The sequence below is a fragment of the Gastrolobium bilobum genome, unplaced genomic scaffold (assembly GCF_033153095.1).
Source record: "Gastrolobium bilobum isolate Gb01-03AN ecotype WA unplaced genomic scaffold, APGP_CSIRO_Gbil_v1 utg122427, whole genome shotgun sequence".
Lineage (NCBI taxonomy): Eukaryota > Viridiplantae > Streptophyta > Magnoliopsida > Fabales > Fabaceae > Gastrolobium > Gastrolobium bilobum.
Window position 1 is genome coordinate 1 of NW_026899109.1, and position 18,055 is coordinate 18,055.

Here is an 18,055-nt window from a genome sequence, read left to right on the forward strand (position 1 = left end):
GCATGCGGTTGATAAGGAAACATGAGGTGATAATAGCATCTGCCCAAAAACGAAGTGGGACGTTCATATGAATGAGAAGAGTACGTGCAGTTTCAACTAGATGTCTATTTTTACGTTCAGCGACTCCATTTTGTTGTGGAGTGTGGGGACAAGTAGTCTGGTGTATCGTCCCATGTGTATCCAAAAATTTAGAAAATTCAAGAGACACATACTCTTTTGCATTATTACTGCGCAAGATTTGAATAGAAGCACCAAATTGAGTTTTTATTTCTGCACAAAACTTTTGATAAATTGAAAATAACTCAGAACGATTTTTCATTAAATAAACCCAAGTGCAACGGGAGAAATCATCAATAAAGGTTACAAAATACTGAAAACCCAAAACTGACATAGTCCGACTCGGACCCCAAATATCAGAATGAACAATAGAAAAGGGAGCAGCAGCTCTTTTATTGACTCTACTAGCAAAGGAAGAACGAGTATGCTTTCCCTGCTGACAAGACTGACAAGACTGACAATTCAAAGACTTAAGACCTGACAAAAAAGGAACCATATGCTGAAGCTTCGAGAGACTTGGATGACCCAGACGGCTATGGAGAAGCTCAGGAGACTCTGTGAGAGAGCATGCAACTGGAGCAGAGGGTGCATGCAGATAGTAGAGACCTCGTGACTCACCGCCCGCTCCAATCGTCTTCCCCGTACTCGGATCCTGCATAGAAAAAGACTGTTTAGAAAAGGTGATAGAGCAAGAAAGAGAATGGGTCAATTGACTAACAGAAATTAAATTAAAAGGAATGCCAGGGATGTAATAAACAGAGGTTAAAGTCAATAAGGGAGTTGGTTTGGCTTGCCCAATGCCACGAGCAGGAGCCTTGGTGCCATCAGCAAGAGTAACAGAGGGAAGATTATTAGAAAAGGTAAGGGAAGTAAAAAGATCCTTATTACCACAAAGATGATCAGTAGCACCTGAGTCTATTATCCAGGGTCCAAGAGACGATTGAGAAAAACAAGCAACAAGATTACCAGTATCTGGAGCAGGTGGCTGAGAAGAACTCTTCTGGAGAAGGGCCTTATAGTCTGCAGCGGAAATAGTCACTGATCCGGTAGAGGGCGGCACAACATCTGTTTGAGCAAAGTTCATATGTGGTGGCTTCAAGTGAGGGTACTTTCTATAACAACGTTCTTCGATGTGGCCCAGATATTGGCAATAATTACACCGAGGCCTTTGTCCTCGGCCACCCTGTCCATACGACATCGTCTGTCCGCGCCCGCCTGGGCCATATGAAGTCATGGGCCCGCGACCGCCTTGTCCGCGGCCACGACCACGACCGCGTCCACCATTGTTCCAATTACCACGAGAGACTAAAGCAGCAGAATCAGACAAGAGCGCAGTAGAGTCAGTAGCTGTGACGTGTGCGGGAGCCACCTTATCTTGAAGATTCAGAAGGCGCTGAAAGGTCTGGGATATGCTGGGAATCGCAGTACTGGTTAGAATGTTCTCACGAACACTTTCTAATCCGTCAGGGAGACCAGAGAGAGTCACAACCGTAAAGAGACGCTCCACTTGCGTCCTGTACACTGTAGCATCCGCAGCATGAGGTAACATAGCCAAAAATTCCTGCATCAAAGAACGAATCTTACCAACATAAACTTCCATACGAGCTTCGGGTGATTTGCGCAAATCCATCATCTGGGAGACAATGGAATAAAGTTGTTGAATATCATTGGTGTAGAGGTTTTTGGCTTCCGTCCACACATCATAGCAGGTCTCAAAAGGAATGAAAATATTGAGAAGAGATGAATCAATGGATTGCCAAAGAATACTGAGGAGCTGAGCATCAACTTTCTCCCATTCAGTCTCTGATCTTGGGAAATATCAGTCTTCTTAGTGGTGAGATGTTTGTCATGGCCTTGACCGGTAAACCAGATCTTAACGGAGGTAGACCAGGTCTTGTAAGTGGCAGATCCGGTCAATTTCAGAGTTGTGATAGATGGAATAGCACTTGAAATGATGCCGGAAGAATGTTTACTGGTTCCTTCCATCAGGAACAGCGATCAGACAACCAAAAAACTGTAAAAATTACGCGAAAAAGGAACAAAGTAGCGACTTTTGCACTAGAAACCCTCGAACGGAAGAGACCCACAACGATCGGTCACTGGATCTGGAAGGAGGAGGCAGAGGCGAGCCTGTCTGCCTTGGTTTGGTCGGAAAAGGTGGCCGGAACAGTGCACACGCGCCGGAGAGAGGTGGCGCGTGAGGCCCACGCGCAGACAGCTGTGGTGGCGCGTGGAGGCGCGTGCGGCGGCCGTTTGGGACGGGTCTTGGACAGAAATGGTCGCCGGCGTGAGGGGATCCTGATCGCGTGGTTTCTCGCCGGAAAGGTGGCCGGAACAGTGATGAACAGTGACGGAACAGTGTTTCTTGCGATGTGAGCAGTGTTTTCTGGTCAAATAATGAAGGAGGATGACGATCTGAGATCGAAAAAGGGTCTAACAATGTTCGGAGGGTTGAAAAAGGTTGCCGGTATGATGCACGGCGGTAAAAAGGTTTGCCGGTATGATGCACGGCAGTACAACGAAAGGAAAAAAATATATATGCGGAAGCAGAGCCCTCAGATCGAGAGCTCTGATACCAAATTGAATCTGAAATATATTGTATATTCAAGTGTGTAAGTCTGTACAAGGAGGCTCTCTATTTATAGAGACTAAAAAGACCTAATGGGATGACCGAATGGGCCAAACCCACAATCTAGACTATTCTAGACTATTCTAATAATAATAAAATAATATTATTTCTAACAATCATCAACTTTCTTTGTTGCACCTACAAGAACTTCTCCACCTAAGCAATTCACCCCATTGGGTTACTATTATAAAAATTGGGTAATTGCCACATCAAGGATTCATCAGAAATGGACTCAGAATTACCATCATGTTGTGTCTCAGTTTTCTCCTTTGTCAGTCATGAACTTGACATATCGTGAAAGGTTTGGTCATCATCTTCCTCCTCAAGAATAATGCCCTATCTCTTCATCCACCTATCCAGCAAATTTCAAATGTCCTCTACACCGTATATTCTTCCAAATCTCAGTGACATGAGCATCCAAAGAGCATAATATCACCCCATGCTTGTTGGTCCTCTTCTTCAAGAACTCCACCAAATTCTCCAGCACTTATATTCTCAATTCCATGTCATCCCCAGAAAACGAGACCCAGCAGGTCAAACCAATTTGTTAAGAACCCACAAGCAAGAGAACTAAGAAATAGAGAGAACAAATCTGCAGAGGTTTATTCAATCTCAATAGAAAGTGGAGAGAATTCTCCTTCCAACGGTTTCCCCTTCAACAAAGGGTTTCCACTTTTACATCAGAACTAATGCTATGTTTTCCAATGCTAACAATTTAGAATGAATCTTCTTCTACTCCCTCCAACTATTTAAGCAAAACACCTAACCAGTTCTGTAACTATCTACTCTTAACAAACACTTACTAAATCTATAACTACTATGACTACATTGTCTTATTTTCTTTCATTCTGTCCTGGGTCCTATCAAAGCCCAAACCTCGGCCCCATCAAATAATGGCCAAATCTTTTATAAAGTGGCAGAGATAGAATCGGATCTCCAAGTATCATGAAATAACAGGATCATAACTACACAATATATTTACAAGCACTACAGAGGCTTCAAGATTACAAAGTTGAAAGCAATTCTTGGATTCTATCCTATATTTCTCAACTAGTATTAGTTGGATTCAACATTAAAAAAAAGGTATGCATATTACACTAAAGGCAAACACATGCATAAACACCAAGACACAAGAAAACATCAGAGCTGCATATGGGTACTTGCGCAAAGAGAGAAACGAACATGAAGGAAGGGTGGTAATATCCTCTTTTTGCAGGTTAGAACAACTTGTAATTTAATAATTCTAATAACAAAAAATAAGATGATTCCATCCCATATCCCCCAAATTGGAGGGAAACAAAAATGGATGTAATGGATGGGTGGGACGGAATATATACCAATTCCATTCCACCCTATTTCCAAAAAACCTAAGCAATAGCAACTAATGTCATTTCATTCCATTCTTATCCATCTCATTGCTTACTATGAATCCAAATCCAAGCAAATAGAATTTCCACCTCCATGGCTACCACTTGAGCAAGCATCCCCCACTATATAAATAACGCCAAGACCTCAAGTAAGGGATCTCCTCCCTCACAAACTTGTATGGTAGTAATAGTACCACCTCTAACTTGAGTGTTGAATTTCCTTTTGCGTGTACACCCCCAACCTATGAAGCACCGACACTTTAAAAATTTGACATGTCGTGTCCGATACTTTTCGACATTCTCCGACACTCCGATACTCCTCGACACTCCAGCATTCATTGTAGAGACTCAAAAAAAGGTTTAAAGGTTGCGTTGCGTTGTATTTTTAGTTCCAATTATTAGATTCGTTGGATTACGATTACTATTTTATTGAGTTTAATATAAATATTTGAGATATCTTATGTTTCTTTGCAAAATTAATGGGTATTATAAGTTTAATCTCATTTTTTTGTTAAATTATTGAGTATTAAATATAATATACATTACATAAATTAAAAATAATATTTAATATCAAAACGTGTCCTAACGTGTCGAAATCTAACATTTTTTAGGATTAACGTGTCGGAGTATCGTGTCGTATCGTGTCTCGTGTCCCGTGTCGGTATCGGTGCTACATAGCCCCCAACACTCTAAATACAGGATCACAAGCACCTCCGGACTTTCTTCCTAGAGTTAGGTATGCATCTATCTCTGATTCTTGGACAAGACATTGGTGTTGTTAGTGGGAAGTCAAAAATCTTCAATTCCCTATACCACTACCACGACCATGGCTCAAATACAGAGGCGATCCTAGACATGACAAGAGAATTGAAGGTCTTCACTTCATTTCAAGGCTATATATCTAAAACAGACTAGGCAGGAGAAATACTCCAATACCTGAAAAACCAATCTCTTTCCTGTTCACTCTCTCCCTTAAACACATTCTTTAATTAGGATTGCTAACCTGCATCACTCAAAATGAATATTAAGGAGAACCTCCATCTTCTTTTTCTTAAAGAAGAAAGAAATTGCACGCATGGTTGAAAAGATGAAGTGGGTAACTATAAAGTAAATTGTTATGATTCAACTCCAATGTTTAATATCTCAATTGAAGAGAGAAAAGAAAAGAAAAATATTCAAAGCCCGAGTTTGTGTGAGTAGAACTTGCAATAGAATCCAATCTACATACCATTAGAAGAAGAATTGCCATTGAAGACAGTAATAGGCCTAGATAAGGTCAACTCCTTAATCTCTTGTGCTAGCTGCCGAATCTGAAGTTAAATACACACATTTTTTGTTATGCATTAGATAATAAGTTTTGTGTGAATAAATAGCTTTACCATCAACATCAAGTACTATACAATCAATGAATTGGACCCAAAATAGCTGAATAATATAGTATTAGTACTGAAATGCCACTGCTGATATCAGTATGAAATCAATAAGAGTGGTAGGTTTGTACAAAAAAAGTAGAGATCTCGGTGTACTGCACATAATAGATTAGCTCAAGCAAATTTGAGAGGCCTGGTTATCTCCCACATTGTCGCAACTTCCTCTCCGCTCCTTTTTTTCTCTGTCCTTCCACTAACTAACCAAATCCTTTCCTTCCCTGCCACACTAACAGGAGGTTATTTTCTCATTCCACTAAATATCTGAATCCTTTCCTGCCCTCCCACATTATCATAACTACTGTGGGTCAAATTCTCGACATTCCTCTCTTTCCTCCTTCGATACACTGTAGCAATTATGTATGTAGCAGTGGGCTTACAAACATACAATTTCACAATTTTCAAATTAATACTTCATGAATGAATGATAGACTCCCTAAAACATTTTACCTTTCCACAAATCATTTCTTATCTCAGCTCTGTCTTTCTGTATTCGGGTTCCTAGTTGTATCCCCACTCATATCCACTCGAAAACATTCAATGTCATACTGATACAAACCCTCTAAAGATGCTAGTGTACCATAGAAAGCATTTTAGAGGATCTCAACTGACGGTTGACTCAGCAAATGGAAGTGAGTGTGTTATGGAAAACGGTGAGGAGGAGCATGGGGTGTGTGGTATTTTGGGAGAGAACCAGAGCTCTCTAATCCTCCGGGTTGTTTCCTTGTATCTTGAAGTTTCTAGGTTTTCCTTGTAATTTTCCCAATTAGTGTACTGAAGTTCAGCAGATTTCGTTTAATCAATACAATTCAGTGTTTCTTTTCCAATTATTGTGTGAATTTACATTGAGTTGTTACAAATACACCACTGCCTCAAAATCACACAAAAAGAAATACCTGAGCAGAAATAACCGAGGCATCATATCCACCTGGCAAAATCTCAACTTGATCAACACCCTTCAGCACTTCCTGAAGCTTTGCAATAACATCAGCCAATTGCCCGCTCCTCAAAACAACAGAACCAGTCAAACCTAAAATAAAATGCACCAAAACAACACAATAACTTAATAGTTGATCACATGATAAACATCATTACAACAACTACAAGGATACACTTTCCAATCACAGTGATAAAAAACCAAAAAAAAATTAATTAAAAAAATGCCCTTAGTGTGTCAAATCAGCTATGCCAAACAATATGGAGCAGTAAATAATTTGGATTCAAAACGGATAAAGTTGTAAGCTCTTTCTCAAATCTGTTAAAGATTAAAAACAAGAAAAAAAGAGGTCTTGGTCTATCAAAACCTAATACAAAATTTACAGAGTTGTTTTATTATTAAAAAAATTCAACAATATAAATCAAAGAGAAAATTCTTGAGAATAGGAACAAAACGATATCGTTTATATACCAGCTCCAACAAGGATGAGAACCTTGGAGGTGTTCACGCCAGTTTGTAATGCCATGGCTCTTCTCTAATCTCCTCGTCGTAACAGGACTGAACAAAAGTGATAGATAGAATTACCTTCTTGGTACCCACACGTAGGGGTGGGTGGTAAACGAAAATTCCAGGCTTATAAAAATCCCCCGGGAACGGCGCAGTTGACGTGAGCTGTTGAATTTACAGGTATAAATAGGTTACTGCTTTATAGCACAGTCCTGAGTAAAAAAAACTTGGATCTCCTGGTCAGATAGCATCTGTAGAACTCAATTATAAATCAAATCTGAGATATATCTAAAATATAATAATTTTGGTAAAAAATAATTAAAATAATATTATTTTATGCGAAAGGTTATACTTACAATTTTTTTTTTACAATCATATCTTAACACCGTTTTTCCGTCAATCAACGGTTATCATTTATTGTGAATTAATAATCAATTAATGAGTTTAATTTGCGAAAATCATAACCGTTGATTGGCGAAAATCAACGGTGCTAAGATATGGTTGAAAGAGGTTGTAAAGAAAAAAGATTATAAGTATAACCTTCCTCTTATTATATTATTCAAAATTATTAAAATAATAATTTTATTTATTTTATTTAAAATAAATAATATAATATAAGTCGACTTATAGATTTATTGATTCGACATGTAAAAAAAAACGTATAGTCTACTTTTTAAATAATTTTTTTTTTAAAGTCTAAGCAAGTTTTATTTGATTATTTACAATAGGCTAAGTCTTAGGTTCATGTAGTGCCGGTTTAGTCTATTTACATCCCTAATCTAACTTGAACAAATTAAAATACCAAATTTTTAAAAAATTTGTAATATAATGTCAACCTAGATCGTTTCTCAAAGAAATAACATGGGTTTAAAGATCAATTGTAAGAAAATAAAACGGGTATTTTATTTGATTTAATTAAAATAAAGCATGTCGTAAAAATTGGGATTAAAATCAAGAGTAAAAACAATCAGCCCAGAATTAGGATTATATGAATATCCGTTATTGGACAATTGTTGGCCAATTTCATGATTACAAAATATATATTATTTAACCCCTTGTGCTTTTAAAGTATCATGATTATAAAAATATATCATTTAAACTCTTTATGATCTTTCACACACACATATATATATAGGGATAGGATATTGTGACACCTAAGTTATGTTACACCCATGTGACATCTAGTCAATCTCACCGTTAGATCGCTTATGTTGATCCAACGGTTATATTTATTTCCATCTTTGTATGGTCATGATTTCCCAAATTTAATATTTTATATTTATTTCTACCTTTGTATGGTTATGATTTCCCATATTTAATGTTTTCACTTTAAATTTGGAAAATCATTACCATACAAAGATGGAAATAAATATAACCGTTGGATCAACATAAGCGATCTAACAGTGAGATTGACTGGGTGTCATATGGGTGTAACATAACTTGGGTGTCACAATATCCTATCCCATATATATAATACATTTATTTAAATGTATCATGTAGGCGTTTGATTCATGATAAAACTAGATAATTTATTTTATTTATTTGAATTAAATTCATTAGATGATACACATTTAAATCTTGTGGTTTTATATTTTTATCGTAAAAATAAATTTAAGTCAAATATTATTTTATTTTATTTGATACTGTTATAATATTTTAAAAACTTAAAATAAATAATTCATTTAAGTAATACGTCTTTAATTTATCTTGAATGATATTCTTAATTTCAAATATAATTTTTTACGTAAATAAAAAAATTTCAGATGATTTTTAAAATAATTTCAAACTAAATAAATTTAAATATCTTTTATATTTAATCATTAATAATCAATTTTATTAAAATTTTATTTGATAATATCATAATTATATAAAATAAAAGTTAGAAAAAATAAAGAATTTTATATTTATATGACCACCGGGGTGTGAGTGATATATTTTTGTTACCATGGGCGTAAGTGAATGTTTGAAATCAAAGGCGATTAAATGATAAACTTATTTAACCATAATGTTTATGAATGATAACTTTGAAACCATAAGGAATTAAGTGATAATCATTAAACCACAAGGGATAAAAATGAAGTTTTCCCTTATTTTAATGGTGCTTTGGATAGAGTTATTTTATTTTTAAGGAAAAAGTTAAAAAAAATTCATACTTTTGCTTTGAATTACTTATACTCTTATATATTTTTTTAATTACTTATCCTTTATGGTATTTATATTCAAATTTATCCTTAACACCATTAGAAATTAAGGGGGATGTATTGGATTAGAATTTTAAAAGACTTTTTTGAGATAAAAAATGTTATAGATTTTAAAAGACTATTTAGAATTGGAGGAACTTTAAAGACTTTTTTTACAATCAAGATTTCATAAGATTGAATTTTAAAGAATTTTAAAAGAATTTATAAGATTTGAAACGACAACATGGATTTATAAGATTTTAAAAAATCATATGAATTTTTAATAAATATTCAAAATTACAAGAGTCAATAAAAAAACAAAGAAATGCAAAGAAATTAATAAAAAAATAAAACCTAATATAATTTTCTCAATCAGTAACGCATAATATAATTTTTAACAAACATTCAAAATTATTAGGCAACAACTTTCTACATATCTAAAGTTGTTGTAGTCCTCCACACATTAGCATTTTCTCGTTCTTTCATGTTCTTGGATTTTATCAATGGGTTGAAAATATCTTCTTCATTTGGTATTAGAGCTATGCATATATGATTATAAGACCCAAGTTTTTTAATTACTAAAATAATTCTAAATTTGCATATAGAACCTAAAGTTCATGATAAAATTTCGTTTAGAATTTTTTTAATTGATCTTGAAAACCTTGGAGTTTTTGTTTTACGTGATGAGAGTTTTCTAACCATATATCATATCCGTGTTTTCGTTGAATATTCTACGAAAATTTTGAATCTAAATTTCTGAATTTTATTACATGAAAGTTTAAAAAAAAAATTCAAATTTTTTTCAATCGATATATTGAAACCTTCAATTGCTTTGGAGTTTTTGAAAAACAAGTTTTTAGTTATCTATTGAAACAAAAATTATTTGAATTGTTTTTCTATAGTGAATTAATTTCGTTCATGAACGTATTGTTACGAAATGTAGGGTACATATTATGATTTTTTTTTTTTTTGGAAAACATATTATGAAAATTTCAATATTTCTTTAAATGGATATTGTTTCATTAATTTAAAACAAAAATTGGTTTGAGGGTTTTAGTTCCCCTGTTATTTTTTTTTACTGTTTTATGTTCTTTTTAATACAAAAACAATACCTTTTATTGCCAATAGATGTAAGATAAAAAAAGAAAAAAATAGAAGAAAAAATAAAATCAAATACATTGGAAATCTACAATAGTGATTTCTTTTTCTTTTATTTCTTTTTTGATTTATTGTCTTAGTTTTCCTTTTTCTTTTTTTGTCTTCATTCTATTTTTCTTTTTTTGATTTAGACTATTTTAATTTTTTAAATTTCCATCTTTTCTGTCAATATTGTAAATTTTCAACATATTTGCACTCTTTTTTACTTCTATTTATTTTTGACCTCTCTCTATTTTCTTTATTTAGACATATTTCATCTTATTTGTTTTTCTATTTTTTTTGTCTTCAGCTTATTTTTTCTTTTGATTGGGACTTTTTTTTAATTTTAGTCTTTTCTATTACTGTTGTATATTTTTAACATATTTGGTCTTATTTTTCTTCTAATTTTGGACTTTTGGTCGTTGATATGTTTTCTTCATTTTGATTTAGATATATTTGATATTTTTTATTTTTAGTCTTTTCCATAAGTATTATAAGTTTCTAACATATTTGGTCTTATTTCATTTTTTTTAATTTTTATTTTTGTCCTCAATCTGTTCTCTTCTTCTTATAAGGGTGAAATATGCAGATTAATATAGTTTCTAAGATTTTAAGGATGGGTTTGGATGGAAAAAATCATAGAGGTAAGTGACAAAAAAAAATTATGAGTGTATGATTCAAAGCAAAACCAAAGGGTATTTTTGAACTTTTTTTCTATTTTTAAATATACTTAAATATCCAACAAAATGTTTCCAAAAGATAGTAATGGTAGTAGCTCAAATCACCTTTGGTCACTATTGTGATAATAACTCAAAATACTTTGAGTTTAGACTTCAAAACTTTATTCATATTGAAATAAACTTAATGATATTTCGAACTAGTGATATTTGTTTTGTTTTGTTTTTTAACTCAAAATAGTTTTGCTTAAAATGGATAAGGAATATGTGATCATTTCTCCCTCAGATATCTCATAAGCTTCAACTCCTTGAGATGGCTATGAGATTAATATCGAGTTAGGCCTTAGTCATAGTTAAAGCTCTTTGCCCCATCCCAAAGATGTATTTGGTGAGAATTGAACTCAAGTTCTCTCCCCACTCTACTTAGCTTGTATTGCCAACTGAGTTATACGCATTTGGTAAGTTAGTTGTTTAAAAATAGTGTAATATCCATTATTTTGATAAATAAATTATTATTTATTTCAAATAGAAATTAAGTTTCAAAATGATTTATTATTAATTAAGAAAAGAAATAATTTCTTTTATTCCTCACAGAACCAAAATAAAAAATAAAATAAAATTATTAAGGAAAAAGTCCAAAAATCCCCTGTGATTTACTCTTTTATCACTTATCCCCTATATTTTTTTTTATCACTTAACACTGTTAGTAATCAAACTAACTTGCCCATGTTACCTACATAGGGCTCGTTTGGATGGCTTTTAAAAAAATGAGCTTTTTATGAGTTACTTTTTTTAAAAGAACTTTTTTTAAAAGTTAAAATTATTTTATGTTTGGATATAATATTTAAAAAGTGCTTTCAAATAAAATTATTGTTTGGATATTAAAATAAAAAAGCACTTTTCTAATAATAAAATTACCGGCTACCTATCACCAAGAACACTGCTCTGAAACTTATCATCAAAAAACACTGCTCTGAAACTTATCACCGAAGAACACTGCTTCCCTGTGAAGATCTCCGTCTTGAAATCCTGCGCAAACTCTCTCACTGACGCTGAAATGGAAGCTTTCGTATCAACAACTCCATGCTCTTCTGGTATTTCCTTATCTCCCTCAAAGCCACCGTCCCTGGCCTGAAACCGATGTGGCTTTTTCACACCTCTGGTCGTCGGAGCTGATTCTCTGGCAGCTTTTCACTAACAGCTTCCTCGGCGCTTTCCCTCCGGTGGACTTGCGTACAGTTTGCTTGGTACATGCTATTGTAATCGAAGGAAGGTGATAGGTTAGAGTGACTTTTGCTTCTCCTTTTCTCAGAAGCAAGAAATTTTAACTTTTAGAAAAAGGAGAATTTTAGTTTTTTCTTGACTTCTACTTATTTTTTAGAGTAAACACCATTTTTAGTCCCTGACAATATCTACGAAGTCCTTTTCAGTCCCTAGCAATAAAAAAGGACCAAATTGGTCCCTGAAAGTACAAGAAAATGGCCACTCTACATATTTGGGAGTTGACATAAGGACTAACATGGCCCTTTTTTTGTAATTTCAGGGACCAATTTGGTCCTTTTTTATTGTCAGGGACTAAAAAGGACTTCGTAGATATTGACATGGACTAAAAAGGGTGTTTACTCTATTTTTTAAGTTAACATTCAAACATTAAAAAAGATTTTAGAAGCACTTTTATTTAAAAAAAGCAGCTTTTGGGAGGGCAAAAGCGCATCCAAACATCCTCATAAAAGATTATTAATTAATTTGATATAAAAATTTTGGTCACCAATAATAAATTGCCTTTTATTAATTATTAGTTATTTAATTACGTAGATATCTTTGAATCTTTTAATTATTTAGTTCACCGATAGAAACGTAATTAAAAACTAAAAATTAGAAAGATTTAGAGCTAGCTTGAGCTATACAAATCCTCCGAGCATGAAATAAGTAACAAATACTTCCTAGCATCAGCCCCTCATACTAGGGGTGGCAATATGGGTTGAGTCCGGCGGGTCAACCCGCCAAAACGGGGTGGGTTGGGTTGAGATTTTCAACCCACCAACCCACCTCAATCCGCCCCGCCTAGTAGTAGGTCAAAACGGGTTCAACCCGTCGGGTTATAATTTATTTTATTTTTTTTACAATTAGGTAGTATTTCATTAGACCTTAAAATTTTTGTGATATCTAATTTTTTTTATCTTAGTACTTCCTAGAAAAAATAAAGAATAACACTTTTATTTATGACAAATGTTATCTATATATAAGTTCTTCAAGAATGTTTGACAAATATTAGTATGCATTTAAGATTGAGACTAAAAAAATATAGAGAAGTGTGAAATAAAATAAAATAATATTAGAAAAATTCATAAAATATAATTTAGTTTTGAATTTTAATTAATTTTTTTAATTGGCGGGTTGGTGGGTTGACCCGTCAACCCACCATAAAACGGGGTGGATTCATTTTTCCAACCCATATTTTTTTGCGGGTCAACCTGTCCCGCCCCGTTTTTGGCAGGTTGGTGGCGGGGCGGAACGGGTCAACCCAAATTGCCACCCATACCTCATACATCATCATGCATACTCTTCCCAACAAGCATACAACATGAAATAAAGCATACTCATCAAGCAACTAAAAATAACAATGACATAACATAGTTTAGGCATCAAAACTTAATTACAGCATGGGTACTCTATCACTAACCCACAAAACATCTAGCTCATGCAAGTTAAAAATAGTAAAAAGAACTACAAGAGATGAAGAAATCATAAGGGAAACACTAGAAGAACTATAAAATAGTGCTGCTTTGCAAAAGCCGTGCGCCAATTATGCTTTCTGCCCTATTTAGAAAAATGAGATGTTTCCTTCATTCTTCACACCTGAGTGAAATCTTCTCCAACTTCCTTTGTCTTGCTTGCACCTTCACGCACTCTTTGTTGTGAGAAAGCATATTTCTGAAGCAGGCTTGGGTGTTCTTATATAGGCCTTGCTTGAGTTTAAATCCAAGTAGGAATTGTTACTTGAATCATAGAGTTTAAAATTGAATTTTTGTTTTCATAGCTTTATATACTATTTTGCGCCTTCCCTCTCTTTAATTTGTGTTTGAATTGCTTTTAGAAGTTATCTTGATTGGCACCCTTGAATTTTGGATTTGGTTGAGATATTTTTCCTCTTAAACAACCTTATCTTCGACTAAGAAGACATATCTTATGATCCTGCATCTTTTGAATTTGAATTCCAAGCTTGATCCTTATTTTCAAGTTAGTTATCCTCGCTGCACACTGTTTCACGTAAGTTCCTTATGCTACAACATTGACATGGTATTGTTCAGACTTTTCTACGACATAATCATGCAAAATAGCAACTCAACAAGTTACCTGTTCTAACCAAAAAATTCAACCAAAATCATCTAATTAACACTTAAACCTCTCAAAACACTTAGAAATATATATTAAGCAATATCACATCAATACAATCATGCTTTAAGGTATTTATAACCAATTTAGGCTATATTTTCACTCATTTAGACCCAAAACTAACTCTCACTTGGAGAGTTAACATGTGTTCATATTTGAGTTCCTAACTTGACTTAATATGTCTTACACAATCATTGCATCTAGATCACATATAATGACTATAACTAACTAGTTTTTGATGAAATCTCTATATATACCCTTATAACAACTCTTAAACATGTGGGGCATCATTGGTACACATTCTAAGAGTATTTTGAGAGTAGAAAAAGCTTCATGAACATCCATTGAAAACATATACACAAATCCATCAATCTTGAACTCATTTTTGCAAATTCATCATACCGACTTAGAGCTTCAACTTGTTTGCTTTCTCTTTGAGAGAGTTTTCATTTGATCATGATTCTCCTACTATAAAATCATATTGTACGGTAGTCAAGCACCCAATAACCTTGGTAGTTGAAAGGTTTCTAAACACCTGTGAATCTTAGAGATTATAAGGTTGCTAAGCATCTTTGAAGCTTAGTAGATTGTAAGGTTTCCAAGCACCCAGAAGTTTGGAAGTTGTAGAGGTTTGTCAAGTACTCGTGAAACTTGACCTATAGTGGAAGAATTCTTAAACTACTTGCAATTTGGACGTAGGTTGCAAGTAGTGTGACCGAACTGGGATAAATCTTAGTTTGCAATCTTTATATCTCTTAACTCTTTTATTTCTAGCACTTTAACAACTTATTTAAATATAGGGTTTGGTGTTTGTCATTTTAAATGACATAAGTTATGTCATTTTAAGAGAGAGATAGACACAGAAAAACGGAAATCATGGGAGAGAGAAAGTGGGTGGTTTTTTTTAATTTAATGTAAAAAACTAATTCAACCCAAAAGCTTAAGCTTTCGGGTGAGGCTACATTAATGGTTTATATATCTCACAACACGCCCCCTCACACGAGAGCCCACTGGGCTTGAAGGGTGGACAATGCACAGGCCTACCTACCTGTGCGAAGAAAGAAATTCCACTAGAAATAAAGTGGGGGACGGCGAGGTTCGAACCCGGGACACGAGGCTCTGATACCATGTAAAGAACCAATTCAACCCAAAAGCTTAAGCTTTCGGGTGAGGCTACATTAATGGTTTCATATATCTCAAACTTGAAAAGAGTGATCAGAAAAATATTATTAATTGTGTGTAAATAATTTGTACAAAGGTTCTCTATTTATAGAAAATACAAGACCTAGAATACTTGACCTAATGGGCTAAGCCCAATACAACAAAAAATAAATAAATAATATTAATATTTACAACACTCCCCGTCAAGCTGAGAAATAGATATTTATCATTCCCAGCTTGCTAGTAAGCTCTTGAAATCTATCTGAAGGAAGTCCCTTTATCAATGCATCAGCTAATTGACGCCTGGTGGGAATGTAGGGTGTGGTAATCAACCCGCTATCAAGTTTCTCTTTGATGAAATGGCGGTCGACCTCAATATGTTTAGTCCGATCATGTTGAACCAGATTATGAGCTATACAAGTAGCTGACTTATTATCACATAGCAGCTTCATTGGTCCCTCACATTTTATTTTGAGATCATCGAGTATAATTTTCAGCCATAGTAACTCACAAATGCCTTGAGCCATGGCTCGAAATTCAGCCTCTACACTTGATCTGGCAACCACATCTTGTTTCTTACTTTTCCATGTCACCAAGTTACCACAAAGAAACATACAATAACCAGTGGTAGAACGACGGTCCGTCACAGATCCAGCATAATCAGCATCAGTGTAGACTTCTAAAGAGAGATTACCATCTCGCAGGAATAACAGTCCTTTACCAGGAGTAGCTTTAAGATACTGAAGAATTCTCTCCACTGCCTGCATGTGTTTCTCCTTTGGATCATGCATAAACTGACTGACAATGCTAACAGCATAAGCTAAGTCTGGTCTAGTATGGGCCAGATATATCAATTTTCCAACTAGCCGTTGATATTGTCCTTTATCAACTGGAGGACTCTCCTCTTCAAAGCCTATCTTGTGATTCTGCTCAATAGGAGTATTAGAGGGTTTACACCCGAGCTTTCCTGCTTCTTTGAGAAGATCCAAAACATATTTCCTCTGACTGATAAAAATTCCTTTGCTTGAATGAGCTACTTCTATCCCTAAGAAATATCTCAATTTCCCACGGTTTTTGACTTCGAACTCAGAGGCAAGTTGTGTCTGCAGAATTTGTCTCTCCACAAAATCATCACATGTGATAATAATATCATCAACATATACAAGGAGCACAGTAAGCTTCCCATTTTGGGAGTGCTTGAAGAAAAGAGTGTGATCTCCTTGACTCTGTCTGTATCCTAAGGTCATCATAACCTTAGTAAACCTTCCAAACCAAGCACGAGGTGACTGCTTCAATCCATACAAGGCCTTTTTTAATCTACAAACTTTATTTTTCCCCTTCACAGAATCAAAACCAGGCGGGATTTCCATGTAAACTTCTTCTTCTAACTCACCATTGAGGAAAGTATTTTTCACATCAAATTGATTTATATCCCAATTGTAATGGGCAGCAAGGGATAACAAGATTCTCACCGTATTCATCTTTGCAACTGGAGCAAAGGTTTCTTCATAATCAATGTCATAGGTTTGAGTGTAACCTTTGGCGACTAATCGAGCCTTGTATCTCTCAAGAGTGCCATCAGAATTATATTTCAGGGCATAAACCCATCTGCACCCTATTGCTTTCTTTCCGTTGGGTCTATCAATAACCTCCAATGTTTTATTTTTCTCCAACGCATTCATCTCCTCTTGCATGGATTGAGCCCAATTCCCATCTTTCAAGGCTTCATGTACTGATTTTGGGATTGCAATAGAATCTAGTGTTGAAACAAAGCTTTTGTGCTGCACAGAAAGATTAGCAGAGGAAACAAAGTGGGAGATAGGGTATTGAGTACAAGAGGGACATGAGGAACAAGTTTTCTTGTGACAAGATCTTTTTCCTTTTCTAAGAGCAATGGGCAAATCATCAGAATCAACATTAATGGGTAACTCATCAGAAGTATTAACATCATGATCAGAAATATGAGATTCAGGAGAAACAGTAGACTCAGAAGAAACATGAGATTCAGGACTTACCAGTGGTTCAGACGATTGAGGTTGCTGGTGAGACAGTATGGGTTGTTTCCTCCTCTGATATACCAATTTAGGTGTCAAAATTTTCCGTATCTCAAGTGTATTTGAAGGTTCTGACACACCACGAGCAGATACACTAGGACGAGTCTTCTGAAGAACTGTTCTCCCCCTGACGATGAGGACCCAGGAAATAAGATTCAGATTCTTGAAAGGTGACATCCATGGAAACAAATTTTTTTTGACTTGGTGGATGATAACACTTGTACCCTTTTTTATAAGGGGTATAACCAAGGAAGATACACTTAAGAGCCCTAGGATCCAACTTACTCTGATGTTGTTTATGAACATGGACAAAGGCAACACATCCAAACACTCTTGGTGGAAGGCTCTGCAATATGGGAACAAAAGGAAAGAAGGAAGTCATGGAATGAATAGGACTGATATTGTTAAGGACCCGTGAAGGTAAACGGTTGATCAAAAAAGTTGCAGCTAACACTGCTTCTCCCCAATAAGAACTAGGAACAGATGTCTGGAAAAGTAGTGCTCTAGCAACTTCAAGGAGGTGACG

At 34.8% G+C, this 18,055-nt stretch overlaps 1 protein-coding gene across 1 annotated transcript; it reads right to left on the reverse strand.

The window, feature by feature from the left end:
* Positions 1-538: 538 nt before the first annotated feature.
* Positions 539-7,152, reverse strand: LOC133287291 (uncharacterized). The gene is made up of 4 exons (XM_061484862.1): positions 6,889-7,152; positions 6,377-6,510; positions 5,282-5,363; positions 539-709 (listed from the first exon to the last, which is right to left on the reverse strand). Exons 1-4 carry the CDS (start codon positions 6,941-6,943, stop codon positions 672-674), a joined length of 309 nt encoding a protein of 102 aa, XP_061340846.1. The 5' UTR covers positions 6,944-7,152; the 3' UTR covers positions 539-671.
* Between the last annotated feature and the right edge of the window lie 10,903 nt (positions 7,153-18,055).